Raw genomic sequence first — 20,623 nt, forward strand, 5'->3', positions numbered from 1 at the left:
AGCTGCAAATAACACGGTAGTGCTGCTAAAAGATGTCATAGCCTGAGAAAAACTTAAACCTTGTTAGAAGATATTAACAGCTGCTGAAATAGAGGAGATAGGAAAAGTAGAAATACCTGCTTTTTAAAATAATCAGCACTCGGATGACATATCTCCTACCCAAGGTTAGTGCTCCATGGTGAGCACAGCTCCTAGCATCATGTATCAGAGAGCATGGCATTTGAAAATCTGTGCAAATTCTGTTTACCAAAGTGCTTAATTGGTCACAGAATCTGAATTGTTAATTTGGAAAGGAAGTTTAAGACCATTGAGTCCAATCAATAACCTAACTCTGCCAAGCCCACCATTAAACCATATCCACAAGTGCCACATCTACACATTTTCTAAGTATGTCCTGGGATGGTGACTTCACCCCTGCCCTGGGCAGCCTGTTCCAACACTTGACAACCATCTCAGTGAAAAAAAATTAAATTATATCCAATCTAAACCTCTCCCAGCACAACTTCCTTTTCCTCTAGTTCTGTCCATTATTACCTGGGAGTAGAGACCGATTCCCACCTGGCCACAACCATGCTTTCAGGTAGTTGTAGGTGTTGGTCCCCACATGGGCTCCTTTTCTCCAGGCTAAACAACCCCATTTCCCTCCGATTTTCTTTCTAAGACTTGTGCTCCAGACCCTTTACTAGCTTTGTTGCCCTTCTTTGGACACATTCCATGATGGTATTAATGTACTTGAAAAAGGGGATAGTCAGACAACGATTCTGTCTAGTCCTTCTACAGCTTCTGAAATACAAAGAAAGCCTTTAGATTCTGGTTACTTATAATTCCTCTTGCTTCTTCATCTGTATCCATTTTAGTATTCTATAACCTTTTCCTTTAGTTCCTTTCCTCCCTTGAAAGCTCAGGCTTTGAATTTTAGCTTGTATTGCTGCAGTGCAGCATGTAAGACTTCATGGTTTGAATTCCTGCTTGTGTCCAGGCATATCAGTCTGCATCTTGATCTGCTTTAGTTCATCATGTCCCATGCACGCTGAGTCTCTGCTAGGAGAAAAATCTTTCTGCCTGTATACAGCAGTTATAGTTAAGGTGTTCAAGTAAATACTCCTGTATCTTAAGACAGATTTGGGGGTTGACAGGATTTGACAGGATTCCTGTATTTTTGGTCCAGGGAAATAACTCACCTGTCCATCCTTCTCCTTTCACCAGATGTGCAAGAAATACTTGTGAAGAGGCAGGGTCAGGGAAGAATTTATTTTAATCCAAAGAGCAGATTTAGTTTTCTACTGAAAAATGGGCAAACATTACATATATTTCCTTAGATGCTATGTAACCTTTTAGGATGTTTAGAGGAAAGGTTATTAACATATTAAAAGTACATGAAGGAAAATGAGGCACAAAAATTACCTATCTTGCTCTTTGAAGTTAAGACTTGATTGCATTTAGTGGCATATTGGATAGATTACACAGAGTTGTCCCACTCCCACCAGTAACAACATCCCATAGCCTGTAAAAACATATTCTGCTTTGTACTAATTCTCAGTTTTCCACAGGCTGCATTAGGAAGACAAAACTGCCTTTCCAAACAGGCATTTTGGTTCAATGTGTACTGGCAGTGTTGCACGACTGCATTTTTAGGCAAACCACCAGTGATGACAAGCCTCAAAGATGCATTGCCTGGGAAAGCTCCCCCTGAGCATGGTAACAGGGAGATTTGAGTAAATACAGCACAACCATACTGCACACACCATATTCATGGGTTTTCAGGCTGAGGCAGCCTCATCCACTAAGCAACTATTGTGTGGTGCAATAGAGCATGCACAAACCAGCTCAGACTTGAAACTACTTTCTACATGTATTTGCAATGTTTGCTACACTGAACTAAAGCATTTTTTGCCTCTTTGAAAAAACTTTTTCTGTGGGGAAGAAGTCTTGGATGCACACAGTCCTGCTTTCCAGGATTCATACTAGTAAACTGATGTGTTTGAAGGAGTCTAACATCTGTTTTAAAGGGGTTGTCTCTTTTTGTATACTCCAGGAGAATGGTGTAAGCAGTAGCTAATTATCTAAAGCAAGAGGGTTTGTTCTGACACGTCTTGCTTGGGGTCCATCAGGGATGGTGCCTGCCATGGGGTGGTCCCTGCTGGGACAACGCCAACCCTGAGGCTCTGCTCTGAGACCAGACTGTGCTCAAAACACAAACACACAGATCTAGACAACACCACTAAAGCCCTCAGATGTAAGTTCTTGCTTTAGGAACCAGGAAAATCTTGGCTCCATGATTTCCTTTGGGGGAATTAAGCGGTTGAATTGCTATTATGCATAAGTCATCTTCATCAGTCTTTCTTTGTTCAGGATATTCTCAAAGACATGGGGGAACTTTCTAGAGATTAATTGTTTTCTTCCACCAAATCTGTTGAAATTTGTAATTTACACTGGTTAACACCAACTATTAGTTACCAGTGCCGTAGGACATTGTTTTTTACTGTATGCTGTAAAACCAAAGCAATTAACATGAGCATTCTAATCACTTTTACGACGTTTATCAAATCTCTCCAGTAAAGCCTTCCATATGCTGCCTGGGATTGTTTGGTGCTTGCTTATGAGATCCTGGACAGCAGTCTTTGTCTGAAAAGAGAAGAGAAATTTGCCTTTAAAGACCTATTTTATACATGGAAGAAAAGTATAATCACTAACTTCTCAGAGGTTCAAGAAGGAAAATTCACACATAGCTCTACTGCAAGAAAATAATTGTGTTTTATATTAACTAGCTGTCCTAATGACACATTTCTTGGAGCAGAAAGAAACAAAAAGAATGACTGCATTTTGGGTAGGCTGAAATTATTGAGATTTATCAAATGTGGTCATTACTTAGTCAAAGTAGTCTTTAACACATTCAAACATTAAGTTTCTGCAATCTCCCATCCCTGAAAATGTTCATCAAAAAAGTGATGGATAAAGCCTGACTCATCTCATCTGATCTTACAGCTGACTTATCTTGGACTAGGAATTTGTAGTAGGAACCTCTGTCTGTCCTTCACAACATTAATTCACCCATAATTTTATCATATACAGCATGCACATAAGAAAATTCATAATACTTTTTACATGAGATTCAAATGCAAGTTTAGGAAGAGAATGAGTACAATATTCTATTTCTTATTTCTAAAAGAAATAAGAAATTATCTCATTTTGATTTCCCTCATATATTTAAACTTGAAATAAGGGTAGCTACATACTCCACTGATCTACCCCAGAGTTATAGTAGAATATCACTGTGAATATTAGAAAAGAGTAACATAACCTTTCCTGACAGATTCACATCCTAACTCCTTTGCAGGGCAGGATCAGAGAGGGGTCAGCCAGGCCACTGCTCACCTCAAACCTCATTTAAATTACCTTTTTTTTTAAGTAATATAACCCACAGAAGACCTAACTGTACTCCCAGCAAAGTGGGTGGTGGTCAATGGGGGCAGCCAAAGGCTTGCCTTAGTAAGGTAAATCAGTATCATGGGAAATTTCAATTTCACTTTTGCAGGGACACAAAATACTGTTCCCCTAAAATACAAGAATATGAATAACCATAAGGGCAGTCATATTGCTTCCAGCCTCTTAAAGATGCTAAGAGAAAACTCTACAGCTTGCTGGGGCTGTTCCCTTGTGACAGACCAAACCTGTCTTTCTGGTTTCACTTTTGTGAAGCTCAGCATAACCTGCAGTAGACCCTTAAAAAAGGAAAAAAGAAAAACAAAAACCAAAAGAAGAAAAACTAGCCTTGATGCATGTTTTTGGGTGCAACAAGGTGTTTTTTTAGTAAGTGATTTCTGACAGTTGATTTTTTTTTTGTGTATTTCTAGGTTGTAGCAGATTTTTTTTTCCATAAAATCCTCCTTTCATCTCCCATGAAAAATTTTAAAGCTGTATTTTCAGTTTAGCTTTATATTTTGAAAAATGCATAAACTCTAGATCTATAAACACTTTTATGCTCTTGGGCATCACTAATTTCACCAAACTGTAGGTGCTCAAAATATTTTTTTATCTTGGATGCAACTTTTTATTATTTTCATTTTGACAATGAGACTGAAGCTCTTGAACAACTGCTTCTAGTGCCCTATGCTATTTGGTGAAGATTCTCAAAGTTACTTGTTATTTATTAAATTTATTTTCAGAATTACTGAAAACTGCATTTAAAACATAATTTACATCATTTCCATTATCATAATTATTATCAAAGTTATCAAAGGCATGGGAGAAACAAAGTCAACAAAACAAGAAGACAGAGCTCATACATTTGGAAAGGATGAGGGTATCTCAATCAACTGTTACTATGTCAATATTTATTGGTAGGTATTTGTACATTAAATGATCCCAAACCTCAACTGCCCGTAGGTGAACAAGCTAGTAAAAGTGAATTTGTCTTTATTCAAGCATGCAAAAAACTAGTTTCAAGTGCACCTATAGTAGAGGGCAAAGTGTGTAGTTCAATATTGCAAGGAGAGGGAACTTACCTTTTCAACTAATTCCTCTGCAGTTATATTCGGGTCATAAGGGATTGGCTTCCCAATGTATGTGCGAAATTTAACTGGAAGTCCTCCGTATGGAGGAGTAAAAGGCAATCGAGTGCTTTCATATAACTGTCTAAAAAATCCTGAAATGGTTTATGGGAGGAAGAAGTGAGATTATAGAAACAGTAAACACAATCCAAACATGAAATCTGATTAATGTAGAATATTGCTTAAAAGTCCATGCTTTATTTGCGAGTCAGGAAGTTGTTACAGGATTGAAACAATTGTCCACCAAAACAAAGCTTGATGGACTTAATAGACCAGAGAAATAATTCAAATAGGCCAGAGAAATAAGACAAGTCACACACACAAACCAGTTATGCACAAGCTATTTCCAAATTTGAGCTGCCTCTGACCCACAGCAAGTGTTAGAGAATCCCAAGTAGGTAAAAGTCTGAAAAGCAAAATCTAAGATAAAAGCAAGAGAAATCTGAGAGAAAAAAGATAAAGCATTCAAAATATATAAAATATACTTTTAAGTACTTACTTCTTTCTTTAAACATCCTGTAGCCTTCACGGACATTTTGAGTATACATTGGAATGATGGGCTAAGGAAGTAGAAAAAAAATAAAAAGGCTTGAATTTCTGCTTTAGTGCTTCCTAATGCACCTAAGAAAATCACTCAAATAGAGAGGGTAATTACCAGTTAGTTAAGTAGTAAACAAGGAATCTTGATTTTAAAAACTCCAGAATAGAAATAAAGTGCTATTTTCAGCTGCCACAAACATTGTTTTAAAGTCACTATCTGTAAGTAAAATGACTGACATTGTACTAGGTTTTATATAACTTCTATGTTATGTATTTACTGCAATATCACTGACTGGAACATAAAACAAATTTCTATGGTTTCTTTGTCTAAAGCTTTCATCACAAGTGGTGAATAGGAAAGTATTCAGTTTGTGAAGTCTTGCAGAAAGCAAGCAGACATTCACAGTTTGCTCATCTCATCTACTTCTACTTCTAAATAGGGTCTAACTGAAGCAGTAATGTTTGGACTTCAATGGAAAAGACTTCTGCAGATCCCTGAGACAAAAAAAGGCAGTTGTGTGTCCTCACTGACCTGGACTACACACCTTCTGAGGGTGGATCCTTAGGCACTTCGAGAACAAGTTCACTTCATCTTTGTGAGTGAAAAGAGACACGCTTGAGATACCTGCACTTGAAACAGTCATGCCTTACAGCCTGAGGTGAGATTTCATAGTTTGTAGACAGACTGACAGTAGTTGTATCCATGTATGCAAAGACGTTTTTCTCCTCTATTGTCCCTCTTCCTTTTTCTGAAACTAATTTGAACAGGTTGTTGGAACAACTTGTCCAGAAGGTAATGAAAGAAGACTTTTCTACTGTTAAGAATCACAACCACAGAACAGAAGCTGTAGGATGAGAAAAAAAACAAGCAGGAAAAAGACCTAACTAGAGTCTACCAAATAACTCATAGTGATAGAAAGCATTAAAAGAAAAAAATACCTGAGGGAGAACAGAAGTATTAAGCATGCATAAAGCTGTAATAGTAAACCTTTCAGAATGCAAAATTAATGGAAATTGTTAGAAATAAACCCTTATATATTTTTAAAAGACATTACTGAGTACTTTTTAAGTACTGGACACTAAAAATACCATACTTTGTTTCAGCTATTACTTGAATACTGTACATCTAAGATGTAAAATGTTTGAAACCTATTTGTCACACAGACAAAGCACTTTAAATTTTAGGAATAGTACAAGAAAAACATATGGTAGGCTATAAAGAAATCTGGCAACTACAGAAGTTACTCTCATACAATGAGAGTGCAATTGAGGTGCAGGGTAGGCAGCAACATTCAGTCCCTAAGCTGGAAAACACAGGTATGCACATAAAATCTTACATTTGTAAAGCAGCACAACCAGATCTGCAGTAACCCACACATTTATACTTGCTGTGCTGGAACTGAGCTGGAGCACCCCCAGCCAGCTTGAAAATCACAGAATTACAGGATAGTTGAGGTTGGAAGAGACATCTGGAGATCAAGGAGTCCAAAACCCTTGCCCATACAAGAGAATTTTATAAATCATAGTTCCTGTTTATTTTTCACCTAACTCAGCTCGAAGGAAGTTTTTGGCACAGGTAAAATTCAGGGATCTTTAGAAATGATGATCACTCCCTTTCAGCCTGTAAAAACAGAGCCATAGACAGAGTATTTCTGAAAGTCATGGATGAATTTGACTGAAATAAATATATGTCCTAGAGGTACACTGAATCATTACATTAAATAGCAACACTCTGACTCCTGTTAAGCAGAGTAGTTACACAAAATGAAGTGGAAACCAAATGCAGAAACTTTACAGGTAAGGACTGAGGCTGAAACTACCTTCCTTGTTTGCTTTTCTTCAACCTTTTCAGTGGAAGAACTATTGAACTTCTGTAATATAATATGATGGATGGGAATGTCTATTCATATATAAAGTAGGTTTTGTCTTGAAATCTCCATTCAAGTAATCTGTGACAGGTTATTAACCACCATGCAGTCATTTTGATAAAGTGTGTGTAGTTCTTTGGTTGAGGGCTACACTTTATGTAGAGAAACTTTTAAAATACCCTTATAATTCTATCTTGCTTTTATTCATGATATCTGAGTAACTATTAGCAAATTTATATTAATTGCTACATAATAGAACAAGTTCTGATATCTGGATGAGTCTATCCCCAGTGTATTTGGTTTTGGTAACCAGATTTTGGTAGAGAGGGAGCTACAGGGGTGGTTTCTTTGAGAAGCTGCCAGAAGCTTCCCCCATGTCTGGCTGAGGCAGTGTCAGCTGGCTCCAGGATGGATGAGCTGCATGCCAAGGCCAAGCCCATCAGGAATTATCATAACACCTCTGTGATAACATATTTAAGAAGGAAAAAATTATTGTGCATATGGCAATTGCAGACAGAGAAGAACAGGGTGAGAAAGTGTGAGAGGGACAGCCCTGCAGACACCAAGGTCAATGCAAAAGGAGGGGGAGGAGGTGCTCCAGAGCAGAGAGATTCCCCTGCAGCCCATGGTGAGGCAGCTGTGCCCCTGCAGCCCATGGAAGTCACAGCAATGCAGAGATCCACCCATGGAGGAGACCCACACCAGAGCATGGAGGCCTCAAAGAGGGCTGTGTAGCTGTAGGAAAGCAGTGCTGGAGCAGGCTCCAGGCAGGGGTCTGCAGATCCACAAAAAGAGAAGCCCATGCTGGAGCAGGGTTCCTGGAAGGACTTGTGACCCTGAGGAGGACCCTCACTAGAGCAGGCTGTGCCTGAAGGACTGCACCCTGTGGAAAAGTGACTCACATATTCAAGGAGAACCTGTTGCCCAGGGGATGGACTCAATTTGAAGTTTGTCTCCTGTGGTATGGATCCCATGCTAGAACAGGAAAAGGATTCTTCTCTCTGAGCAGTGGTAGAAACAACAAATTGGCCATGACGCCCATTCCCCATCTGCCTGTGCCACTGCAGGGAAGAGGTAGAGCCAAGAAAGAAGGAAGAGGTGGGGCAAGAGGTGGTTTTACTACTTTTACTTTACTTCTCATTGTCTTGCTCTGATTTTGTTGCTAATCAATGCAATTAATTGCATTTAAGTTGAGTCTGGTTTGCTCATAATGGTATAATGATGAGTGATTTCTCCCAGTCTTTACCTCAGATCATGAATCTTTTGCTTTATTTTCTCTCCCCTGTCCACTTGTGGAGGGCAGTGGTAGAGAAGCTTTGATGGGTGCCTGGAATCCACTACACCCCAATCTTTGGTCAACCAGGAAGACTAGTCTGGCCTGACTAGTCTTGAAAAGGATGCAGCAAGAACAAATAATCAAACTTGAAATGTGTCAAAAGATGGGATCCAGTGACTACAGTGGATCTAAGTTTTAAATAAGTGATATATAAGGTTAATATTGCCCCCTCTACTGTTAAATGCACAGCAGTTCCCTTTTTTTTTAAGTGCTTAGTTTTCTAAGGTTGGTCTGATTCCAGATTTCCAGAGAAATATCAATGATACCCAAAATTCAGTGAAGCTTGCAAGTTAATTACAGCAATGTTCAACATGACTTCCTGATCATAAAAAACCACAAAGTTGAAAGGGGTTAATAAAAAGAGATATAAGAACTGCCAACAATGTAAAGGTAAGCCCAGGCTAGTAGGTGTGAAAGGATAATATACTCTCTCTGCCCTCCTGGTAACAGTCCTACATAGTGCCCCTTTTAACAAACATTATGGAAAGGACCACAAGACCCTTTCACACTGCAAGAACCTTACCCTCAAAGAATACCTAATTCAATAGATAAAATTTTAAAAACCTCCATCAAAAACCAAACACAAATTCTGTCTAGAAAAGGAGGTAACAATATTATTTACCACTATTCAATTATTTCCATGTGCTTCTATATTATAGTAGAATTAGGAGAATTACTGGCAAAGATTCTGGTGATGTGTTTTGATCAGGGTGGCAATCTATGTAAGGGCACTCAGAGCTTTTCATTTCAATTTCTATTTAAAAATCCACAACCTGTTACATTGCATTACTGTAAGGTTCCAGGTGAAGCGAGAACATCTAGCAAAAGTTTTTCCAGATGTTTGAAGTAGCTTGAAAGACAGAGATGAAAGCAAAATCAATTGAAATCTCTCAAGTTTTTAAAGTGATAACTCTTTCTAACTGTTTCAGCATATTATTTATTTAATACATAAGAAGACTATTAGGGAACTCAAGATGCCCCTATGAATTTGACTGAGTTTATCCCATCACATTCCAATAATTTCCCTGTAGTGGTGGTGCACAGGCCCACACAGTATATGAAGTATTATGACTAACATTTACCCTTTTGAGAAAAAGGACAGGAAACAGAACAGAATCACCTAAAACCTGACTTTTAAAAGGCCACATAAGACAAGATGTAGAAACAGGATTACAGGCCTAAAATTATTTTATACATTGGGTAAATGCCCCTAATTTTATTCTAGTGTTTAAGTATCTCCCCACAATGATTTAGAGATAGAGTTATGAAGAAATATTAACCTGAAGCATGTATTTTGCACCTTCAGAGCCTTTGTACTAGGAGCCAAAGCATAAGAGACCAAAAAAAAGTTTGAGTAGCAACAAATCAGATGAGGTGCAAAAGTGATATAACTGCATAAAAAGGGATTTTAAGAAATTAAAGTTTCATGGGAAGAACTCAACTCCCTGTACAGCTTCTCCTGTATAGACAGAAAACTTTATGTGGAAGATCAAAGAGCACTGCAAGTGATGAGATATTCATAAGAACGTGAGGAAAAAGTGATGGTTGTGCAGTTCATGAGAAAGCAGAAGAAAGTGCATGGCAGAACAGATAAAGCCTGGATTTGCACCAGTATTGTCAGACACAAAAATCACTAGGTATGCTAAGTCTAAGTTAAGGCAGAAAACTTGTGTCTTGAGGTGGTGATGATGATGAAGAGAGCAATTAGGAAAAAGACAGGGTTGCTGCTCTTTCAGCTGCCTGCCATCCCAAATCAAATAATTTCCCAGAGACTGTATCAGAAAAACAGTCTGCCACATAGATTTAGATACAAGAAGTCAGAGCTAGTGGTAAAGGTTGTATTTGTAGATCATCATCCATATGGAAACTAACTGAAACCTTGGCCATGAGTACATTGCTGGAATGCAAATCAAGAAAAGTGCACGTCTAAAGGATGCTGAGAATCTGACATCCACACTGAACAGACTTCAGCACTCTGTTTTTATCTAGAGCTAGTTCTTGTTTGACACCATTGACTGAAGACCATTTGACACTGCAGAGTATTAGGTTCCAATTTTGGTTTACTTTCAGCCAGAAGGAATGCAGTGCCAATATTCTAACATGTTCCTTGATGGGAATGAAAGCATGGTGAGGGAAATACATAAACTGCATCAAAAGGGCGCACACAATTCAAACTCAGACACTTGAGTTGTTTGATGCAATCTTTCACATACATGAAAAAAAGTAAAAGTAAGGACAAAATCCTAGACCTTCAGAATAAAAGAGAATGATAAGGATAATACATTAAAGAACAATAAGGAAATGGCTGGATATGTGGAAGTAAGATAAACATGTAAGTCTATTGGGATAAGAAAAAAGAATGAAACTTTAGGGCAGTATGGAGAAGGACCACAGTGAAGATTCTTGAAATACAGTCAAGATGAAACATTGGATGCCTGCATGATGGAGCTGCAGACATGGAACCACAGATATGAATGCTTTGAAACAGTCAAGAAAAAGTTTGAGAATTCCACATAACTCTTGCTCCTTGTGAATGAATATGCTCAAGAAAAGTGATGGGAAAAGGAAATGAAATCTTTACTTTCCAACCATTTCTTCTGGAAGATTTTCCAACAAATGCTCCTAAGCTGTATTTTATAATGAAGCAGATATGCAGAAAGCATAAACTGGGGTTGGTAACATATGGCACTCACCACTTTTGCTTCTAGAGCGACCTGAGCAAAGCCTTTTCGATTTCCCCACATGAGCTGATAACTTTCATCGCTGAACAGCGCTTCTCGAACTCCACCCGGTGAGATGGACACCAAGTATCCATTCTTCAGGGCAACAAGACACTCCTCCCTTGTGCCTGGTATGACACCCGTCACTCCCAACAACAATCTAAGTCCTGAAATAAACAAGGAGCAAATGTACATTTAATACAACAATATATGTCCCAAATGCTGTTTGCATGGAGGAGCCAGATTACAGCTAAATTAAAATTTAGTAGCTATATATTTATATTTATATATTTAGACTAAGACAAATTTTTACGAAGGAAGTAAGACACCTACAGAGTAAATGCTGGCAAAATGACAAATATGTGACAACATTTTTGCCCAAATATTATGAAGATGAACCATATTGTCAGGACACTTCAATTAAAAAATGCTTCCACATGCTATCTTTCATAATTATCAACCAAATTATGTCAACAAAACTTGTGGGTCATAGCTAGAAATCAGAAAATAAGCATCTATTCCTGTCACCTTCTTTTTACATGTTTTAACACAGAGAAAAGAATCAGTACAATAAAGATTGATACATACTAAAAATAAATACCTGACAAGCAGCTATTTTTGGTCTTCTTTTAAAATGTGAAATTTAACATTTTAAACATTGAGTTCTGAGTTGTTTAATTGAGTATTTTGTGGTTAAATTGCAAACTATGTGGATCAAATTAAACTACTCTAAGACTCTCAAGATGCATGAATGACAGAAACTAGCAGGGCAATTTCAGCACCACATGAATGAATTAATCACAGTGAATCTCCTTCCTCTGTTTCCATAACAGGGATTTCTCTAAAAGACAGATTGAGAACCATAGAAGTACCCTATGCTTTCTAATATTATCTTCATATTTTAAATATATCAGTTTGGAACTCTGATAGAAAGCAAACAAACATTTCCACAAATTTCAAAATTCCCTGTTCAAAGAGCATAGTTTCAAAATAATTTTTTATATTAATAAATGGAAGCAACAGCTCTGCACTGACAGAAGTCTGCAACAAAAACTTTGGAAGACAATAGATAACACAATGCTGAATCCTGTAATTTAATTGTATTCAATCTTATTCAAGGTATCATGCTTAATAGATCTTAATAGATCTTTCTGTCAAAGTCAGATGTTGACTTTGTTTAATCATTTTGTGAACTCATATGTTTCATCCTAAAGTCAGAAATACCATACTGTTATTAAGCAAAGAGGTTCTTCATTTGCTAGGCTTTAAAACTTTTGAGAATTATAATGCATCACATGAAAATATTATCACTTCTTATTCCCCTTTTCTAGGTCTCACAGAATTTTTTTATCCCTCAGCCATGCAAGGCTTCTGTCTGATGTCCAAGCTCTTCAAAGGAAGCCACGCCACACCTCTGAATCATCCTTGTCCTTTTATTTGTTACTTTATTACTTTACAGCTATTCTGAGATGGAGAGACTTTAATTCACAAGAAGAAATCTCCTGTAACTGTAATTAATCCTGTAAATAAACTGAGCTGAGGTCCAGCATAAGCTCATAAGCATTCTTTAAAGAACCAATCTGTGAAGTGTAACATTTCTTTGCAAAAAGTAGCAGAGTAGACAACATAAGGTTAGGGAGGAATTTCACATTTAGCCACATTTTGTGCTAATGCATTGGGGAGGTGTAACTTCAGTTATTTGTAGTCTTTCTTACCAGATGTCTTTTTATAGCCTTTTTGAAGGCTGACACAGCATTTGACACATTTTGTTGCTCTAGCATGAACATAATGAAATCAATATGTTGTATACACACCAGCAGTCCAGGAACTGCACAGCCGAGAGTGTTGCTTAATCATAACAAATGTGTATTTTATATTTGTAATAAAAAATTGTGCTAGGGACACTTCAATTTGAACACTACCCTCTTATTTATTTCTTTAAAAAATAAGTCTCCCTTGCAACATTTTGCTTAACTTTCTCTTTTTTTGAGGGTACTCTTAAAAGCCAATCATCTTTTGATGACTTCTTACTTCCAATGTGCTCAGTACTACACAGTATTACTAAGTATGCTTTAAGACAATTATTGTAATCTTTCTAGGAGTGTCAGGATAATGCTACTTTGTTTGTCCTGTTACATCTACCAACTTTTCATTTAAAAACATCTAAAAGCATTCTTTTATTTTAAAAGCTCTCTTTCAAGTATAGTAAATGTAAAGTTCACCAAAACCAGGACAGGTTTTGAATCCAAGAAGCTTAAATACAAGAGAACAGGTTCTTACCTGGTAAACGAAACACAAAATGATCAGCTACTGACAGGCAAAGTCTTTTCTTCCACAAAAACAGCCTAGACAAAAAGTAAAGGTAGTCTATAGGAATAGCTCCATGGTAATACACAAGAATGCCTGGTCCTTCTGGGAGGTTTTTCACACCATGAAGCTCATAACCTGTTTGGGATGGAAAGCAATACACTGACAATGATATCTGTAAATCATCTGGCAGTTTAGAGATTTGTTAAGTGGCCTTCAGAGACTTCTGAAAGCCTCTGTAGCAGCTTTCAAAATAATTAAGTTCTGGATGGATCTTTTGGTCAATAGCCCTAGAAAGTCCCTCAGACACCACAGCATATCACTAGACTGATTTGTTGGTCAGTTTAATCATGAGATCAGACTTGAACCTGACATTTTTCCCAGTGAGGGAACTAAAGTAATTAATTTCCCATTAGGAACTTTTTGCAAACCGTACAATAATACTTTTTTTTAAAAAAAAAGGTAACTAGTGTGAAAATGCTTCATTTTCAGACATAGTGACCAACAGTCTGGATACTTTCCTGAAATCTGGAAGTATGAATCTCCATTCTGTGTCAATGAGAATGAAGAGTTTGGTAATTTCCATAATAAAGTTCTTCTCTTTTAGGCAAGGTGAGATGTTTAAATTGAAACCATAATCTTTAAGAAACCCAAAGAGAGATTCTCTCCACAAGAGTTAAATATATTCACTTCACAGTGGGAGGGAATTTCCTCACAGACATGCACTTCTATGAATCCTTGTCATGACTCTTCCTACATTTGGTTTAGGTTTCAGGTGGAGCCAGACTAAAAGGTTAATGTATACAAAGGCTTGGGAAAGACACAGCTTTTGCCAACCAAGAGCTCTGTTCCACCTTGTCTGCCTTCATTTCCATCCCTGCTACAGCTCCTGCCATGAGCCATTTGGATGGGATTGGAGCAGGCAGAGTCCTAGGAGCGTGTGAAGAAAATTTTATATGGAAGAAAAAAATTAAAACTTCTGTGTATTTACCACTTACTGTAATTCAATACTTCAGACAAGTCCTGTTGTACTTACCATGCCATATTCTTGCATATAAATCCCAAAAGCTTGCTATAGTTTTTCTCACACTATTCCAAACATCACTCAAGGGATCTGCTTTTAACTCATTGTTCCTCTGATATATTAAAAGCAAAATATTAGTAAGGTAAATGAAAAAGACAATTGTCAAAGGAACTATAAAAAAAACTAATATTGCACTAATTGTCAGTGAGGCAATGATCAGATGAAAAAGGTATTTCTTCAGGAACTCCACAACAGTCCATTCTTCCAGTGCATAGAAAAGGCAGCTGAGGCTGGTCATTGGTAACTGTCCTGAAGCACAGGATTCTTTTCTACCTATCATGTCCTGCATGGAGAAGGAAAAAGAAAATACAGCTGTAGTTTCTCAATTTGGGAAAAAAGGTTTGTGTAAATACTCCTGATCCTTATTTTGGTATAGCACAGGCTCAAACATTTTGTGTCTCTCTGTCATGCTAAGATAGCTGCTGGCTAGGAGATTGTCCATGTATTTATGGAATAGGGGCTGAAACAACAAGGACTGGAGTTCAACAAAGCCTCAGGATCCCTGCAACATGGCTGATCAGACGATTTCTCTCAAAAGAGAGTAAGTGGATAGTATTTTTAGCAGGGGAGTGAGCAGCTGAAGGGACAGCAGCAAAACCAAGGCAGTCATGGCTTCTTCACAAGGCCTGGAAGTGTCTGGGACAACACTTGGTACTGCTGTTAATACTAGGATAAGCAGCTTTTCACCCCTTATCCATATAACACCTTTCTTTCAGATCTTCCAGCCCTAGAAAAGACCAGGAGAGCTCCATGGTATGTTTTCCACGTGCAACTCCCTAGTTAGTCCATTCCTACAGCTGACCCTGCCTGCCTGGCCACAGGTAGTGGTTACACTGGAATGTGAGAGCACTCCAGAATTTCTGGCTGCTTTAAAGAGTGTTGAGCATTAGCCAGAGATTTAAACATTGCAATCCACCTCAGTAATCCATAACTGAATACAGATTTTCTTTGCCTCAATCAGGTTGCTACTTGTTTAATGAGTGGATTTTTACGCCCCACCACCAGAACAAGTACCTACAAGAAACAAATCCTAAGTGCCAAAGTCAGTGCCAGGATCAGAAAATACAGCAAGCTCAGACTTCTCTGACTTTATGTCTTCAGCTGTGTACTTATTTGAGCAAACCTGCTGTATTCTTCTGTTTTCCTTCTTTGAAGTTTTGGGTAGGATATAGGAGTGGACTGGCATAAAGCACAGCTCCCTGCAGAATGACAGCTGACCAGGAGTGCAGCAAACAGCAAAAGTGGAAAGCAGCTATGAACAAGCACTACAGCCTAACATGCATCAAGGCAAGCAAGCCCCATGGCAAGCCCTGCAGCATGAGTAGCTGCAGTAGCTAAAAATTTAGTCTCCCACACCCCAATGAAATCTGTCCTTATCTCAAACCCTTTGAACTCCTCACTGGCCACCAAAAAGGACCGCTTGGTTTGACCCCAGTGAGCACCACACAGCCACTCACTCGCTTGCTCCCCACTGCAGTGAGATGGGTGAGAGAATCAGAAGACTGAGTGCAAAAACTCTTGGTTTGAGATAAAGGCAGTTTCATAGGTAGAGCACAAGCTGGAAGTAAACAAAAAGGAAGCAAGCACTGTGTTAAAAGATGATTAAAGTGGTAAAAAACAAATGAAATCAGCATGACAAAAAGTAACAAGAATTAATACAGAATGGTTCATATCCTGATGACTGGTGCCTCACTAAGATATAGGAAGATCTGGACATTTTCACTGAAAAGATATTTTATCAATAACATGAAAGAAAAAAAGGAACAGTCTGCATGATTCAGATATTAAAATATCTGTTTATATAGTTTTTAAGAAGGATAAAACTGACTGTATGGTGCTGCTCCATAGTAAGTTATTGTTTATAAAATTCTGATAAGAGCAAGGACTACAAATCCTCAATGTGTCAGCTCTGTGCTGACAGAGCCCAGGAGAAGGCCATGTTAAGGGGGCTTGCCTCAGGTTACTGAATCAAAAATACTGAGCAATACTTGGAATAATTTGTTCAGCCTGCAACATAGGGTGAAGGAAGTGAGTGGATTTTGTATTGTTATTGGGGAGTCAGATCTGGAACACAGTCAGCAGCAAAACTGTCTTAAAATTACGGTTAAAATGTCCATATCCATAGCAAGGGCATCAATAATAACCTCAATATGATATGGGGATTAATTTGGATATACAGATCACTGATGAACAAGAGATCATATAATCTACCAACAAGATTAAAGATGATTCCAAAGTCCCCAAGCACAAGTAATTGTAGACTCAACAGCCAGATAAACTTCTGGCAAGATAACTGAGAAGCTGGTAACTGATGCCACTCATTCTAATTTTGTGGGGAAAGACCTTGTAAACAAATTAACTTCCATTCTTTAAAGAAATTAGAGGTTTAATAGCTTGTACAGGTTTCATGCTCATATAGTTTTAACAGGAGCTTCTTAAAGAGTCACTTTAAGGCACACATGAGCTGCTACTTGAAAGTCATCCTTCCACCAGTGATTCACCCTGTGTTTTTATCCCCACAGTCTGATCTCCCACAGGATCTCCTGGCTCCCTGCTGAAGATATTCCAGTGAAAACGCTGGCGCAACCAAAATCACTCTTGGGAACAGCCCAAACTTAGGTTGGTATATGGGTATTGTGTACATATATTATCAATGCCACTTGACATTTTTATTAAAATATACATCTCTCTGAAATTCAGCATACATGCAATGAATGATGTAATCAACTAGCATGACAACAAAGTATCCATCAGTGGTGGAATCTCTACCAAATAAGAACTGAATCTGTGCTCTACATTATTCAGAATTTTCTTCTAGTATTAATAGGATGTTTACATTGATCAGTTTTAACAATGTTACATTCCACTGATTCCTCTTCCTCCAACCCAATTTTTATGCAGCAGAAAATTACTTTCTGGCTGGAAAACCACTATCCTTGACTTTGTTAGTTCACAGATTACAGTATAAATTAACATCTTACTAATTTCTGATTTTAAGTTCAATACAGACACCAGAAAAAAGCTTTAGAAAGAAAGTAAAATGCACCAATGTGTAAAATCATATTTTTTAAAAACCTAAAACCTACAAAACAGATTTAACAGTACAGGTTTGACCAAAGATATCTGAAAGTAGTTATGTAGATACAGAGTGAGTTCACCTTCTGCCAATTAGCTGGATGGGTGGGATGCAAGCTAATTCAACATTATTCCAGCTGAATCCAAGGGTAGAAAAAGAATAAATGATTGATTGAGGAACAACTATAAGCAGCATGGCTTCTTCTGGAAATTGGATACTCAACCATGGTTCAGTTACTGCTCTAACAGTTCAATTGCAGACTACCTCAAATATTTCATAAGAAAAGAATGAATTCCAATCACTGAAACCTGGACCCTGATATTTGGACTATATGATGCAAGTCCAACATGGCAAATGCATCCCTCTACAGTCAGTATACCAAAGGGCTACAACAGGAGAGGACTTCAGTTTTTCCATGTTTCACTAGCTAGGTCTCGCCAGTTCCCTGCTGAAACCCCAAATACAATTTTGAAGCATTCTTTGTATCAAACACCATATAAAAAATTATTACAACTATATGAGTGCCTATTGCAAGCCTGTTACTAACAACCTCCTTGATTATGCACTAGGATACAATGCAGGAGTGCTACCACAAAGTAAACACATTTATTTAAAATGTCTTTGGTTTGCCCCAAATGTCAAATTTAAGAGAGAAATTTCTCTTCTGCTTTTATCAAACCTGAACTAGGAGCAGCTCCAACATAACTTTTTAGAGCATATTCAGTATTGAGGTAACAAGTGGGTATAGTGTCATATTATTTAACAAAAAACCGTAAACAAACATTTTTTTAATTGTCTACATTTTTGTTATCTTACCTAGTGATGGACTTGAAGCTACTGTTCTGAGTGATTTCATTGTTCTTATACAGAACAACATACGTGTTGACATGTGAGGTATTTGTTTGGGCTCCACCTCTAAAGCATATCAAATTCCAGACTAATCACTGTATCTACAGTGTAAAATTACAGGTGATGTCAGAGAAAGACAGAGCTACTGTCTCCCTACCTTTCAACAAAAGTCTCCTGTAGTACAAGTGGTTCAGATCCTAAGGTCTTGCTGAAGCATCATTTACTGATAAGGATAATCTTACCAACACTATAATCCCAGGGAAGAACAAAGCTGTCACAAGAGACTTACTACATTAAAACCTTGTAGCTTTCAGTCATGACTGCAGAGTCATAATCTTGGTCCTGCTGCTTGATAGTTTGCTCTTGGCAATAAGTTTAGCAGAGCATAGGGAGAAGATGCTTTACACAGAAGCAAGTGTAAGGTAACTGCAGACTCTCGGAGAGAGAATTTTTTGACACTTGCTTTCTTGGGGCAGGCTCCTACTCTTTGCTCAAACTCAATTGCTCTGTTTCATGAGGGGAGTCATCTAACAGCCACAATTCTGCCTCTTGCTTTTCAATGTAAATGAAATTCCAGTTTTATATTTCCTGGATGTTTTGTGGCAATTCCACAACTCTCCTCCTGGTCTCACCCTGCCACTACCCACTTTATTTATCTCCATAAATCCATCCATCTTGTACCCTCCTGTGTTTGTAGAGCTTCCCCCACCTTCAGCATATCCATCCCAAAAAGGAATGGTCTATCCCCTCCAGACAGGAACTATTGGCCATTACAGTGCTCAGTCCCCCAGGTTTTTGCAGCCATTCTACCTTTTTCACTCACTGAGGATACTAAACCCAGAACACTGTTTCCCATTTACAGCCTCAGCAAACATGAATAACTGAATTCCCACTTGGGTTTGATTGAGCATGTTTGATTAGGCACTACCCCTAGCTGAGCATCCTTGTTCAGCTTAGTTGCCAGAAACATGGCAGGTTAGAGCTAGAAGAATAATAAAATCATAGAATGGTTTGGGTTGGAAGGGACCTTAGAGAGCATCTGGTACCAGCTCCCCCTGCCATGGGCAGTGACATCTTCTACTAGCCTAGGTTGCTCAAAGACCAATCCAACCTGACCTTCAACACAGCCAATGACGAGCTGTGTTGACAATTGCTCTAAGCAACCTGGTCCAGTGTCTCATCATTCTTATAGTAGATTTCTTCCTGATATTTAATCTAATCTGCCCTCTTTCAGTTTAAAGCCAATCTCTCTTTTCCTGCTGGTTACATGCCTGTGTAAAAAGTCCCTCTCCCGCCCTCTTGTAGGTCCTTTTCACACACTAAAAGGCTGAAATGAGATCTCCCTGAGGCTTTCTCTTCATCAGGCTGAACAATCCAAATTCTCTCAGCCTGTCTTCGCAAGACAGTCCTCTGATCATCTTTGTGATCCTTCCCTACACCTGTTCCAACAGGCCCGTGTCTTTACTAGGCTGAGAACCCCAGAGCTGGATCAGCACTCCAGGTGATGGCTCACGCCTGGAGCAGAGCAGAGGGGTGGGATCACCTCCCTCACCCTGCTGGCCTTACGGCTTGGGATCCAGCCAAGGACATGGTTGGCTTTCCTGACCTGTGAGCACACATGATCGGAGGCATGCAGAGGGTGTACAAGGAGCAGCATCTAGGTTCCGATCTGGTACTTGTCCCGCTCAGGCACAAGTAAAATACCGCAAGTGCCCAACACCTGCATTTATCCCTTTTCTTCGCCTGGATGTGTCATTTAGCGTTTCCAAACATCAACACCGCGAAGACTAGAAGGTGTCCTCAATGCCTGGCACTAAGGGCCCCTAAGAGCAGCAGATCGTCGCTGAAGCACGGGAGTGTTGGAACGCTGCTGGACCTCCTCCCGCCGCCCTCCGTCCCGTCCCGAGCCCCCGCCCCGCTCACCTGCCCGCGGCGGCGGCGCCGTCCCGGGGCCGCGGATGAGCCCCGTCCCGGGATAAGCGCACCGCCGCCCCCGCAGCCGGGACGAGGAGGCGGAGCTGCGCCTGGCAGACACAACAGGCTCCGCGCCCAGATCTCCGTGTAATTCTTTACCGATAAAATTCCCGGGACGGGCTTCGGGAGCCCCGCCTGGGCGCGCTGGGATGGAGGAGCCGCTTCCCATCGCAGGGGAACGCGGGACGCGCAGAGCCTTCTGCGCCCTTCCCTGCTTGGAAGAAACAAGGCTATCTACGTTGATCAAGGAAACTTTCCGGCAGTGTCATTGACTGCTAAGTTGAGAAAATGCAGTGGTTTTGCAAAAGAAATAACCTCC

The 20,623-nt window shown here is 39.1% G+C and overlaps 1 protein-coding gene across 1 annotated transcript; it reads right to left on the reverse strand.

The window, feature by feature from the left end:
• Positions 1 to 1,232: 1,232 nt before the first annotated feature.
• LOC103812323 (transmembrane protein 68-like) lies at positions 1,233 to 20,336 on the reverse strand. Its single transcript, XM_009085368.4, has 7 exons — positions 20,254 to 20,336; positions 14,358 to 14,688; positions 13,295 to 13,459; positions 10,988 to 11,181; positions 5,050 to 5,110; positions 4,506 to 4,645; positions 1,233 to 2,625 (listed from the first exon to the last, which is right to left on the reverse strand). The coding sequence occupies exons 2-7, from the start codon at positions 14,683 to 14,685 to the stop codon at positions 2,521 to 2,523; spliced, it is 993 nt and encodes a 330-aa protein (XP_009083616.1). The 5' UTR covers positions 14,686 to 14,688; positions 20,254 to 20,336; the 3' UTR covers positions 1,233 to 2,520.
• Positions 20,337 to 20,623: the final 287 nt, after the last annotated feature.

The sequence above is a fragment of the Serinus canaria genome, chromosome 2 (assembly GCF_022539315.1).
Source record: "Serinus canaria isolate serCan28SL12 chromosome 2, serCan2020, whole genome shotgun sequence".
NCBI classification, from domain to species: domain Eukaryota; kingdom Metazoa; phylum Chordata; class Aves; order Passeriformes; family Fringillidae; genus Serinus; species Serinus canaria.

What these genes read in the sequence shown, in the direction of transcription:
- LOC103812323 (XM_009085368.4), bottom strand. Translation starts at nt 14,685, where the DNA reads ATGATAGGTAGAAAAGAATCCTGTGCTTCAGGACAGTTACCAATGACC. An exon ending in CAGGATGTTTAAAGAAAGAA is followed by an intron (nt 4,646 to 5,049) that starts GTAAGTACTTAA and finishes AAACCATTTCAG; the next exon opens with GATTTTTTAGACAGTTATAT. An exon ending in CAGAGGAATTAGTTGAAAAG is followed by an intron (nt 2,626 to 4,505) that starts GTAAGTTCCCTC and finishes TTCTCTTTTCAG; the next exon opens with ACAAAGACTGCTGTCCAGGA.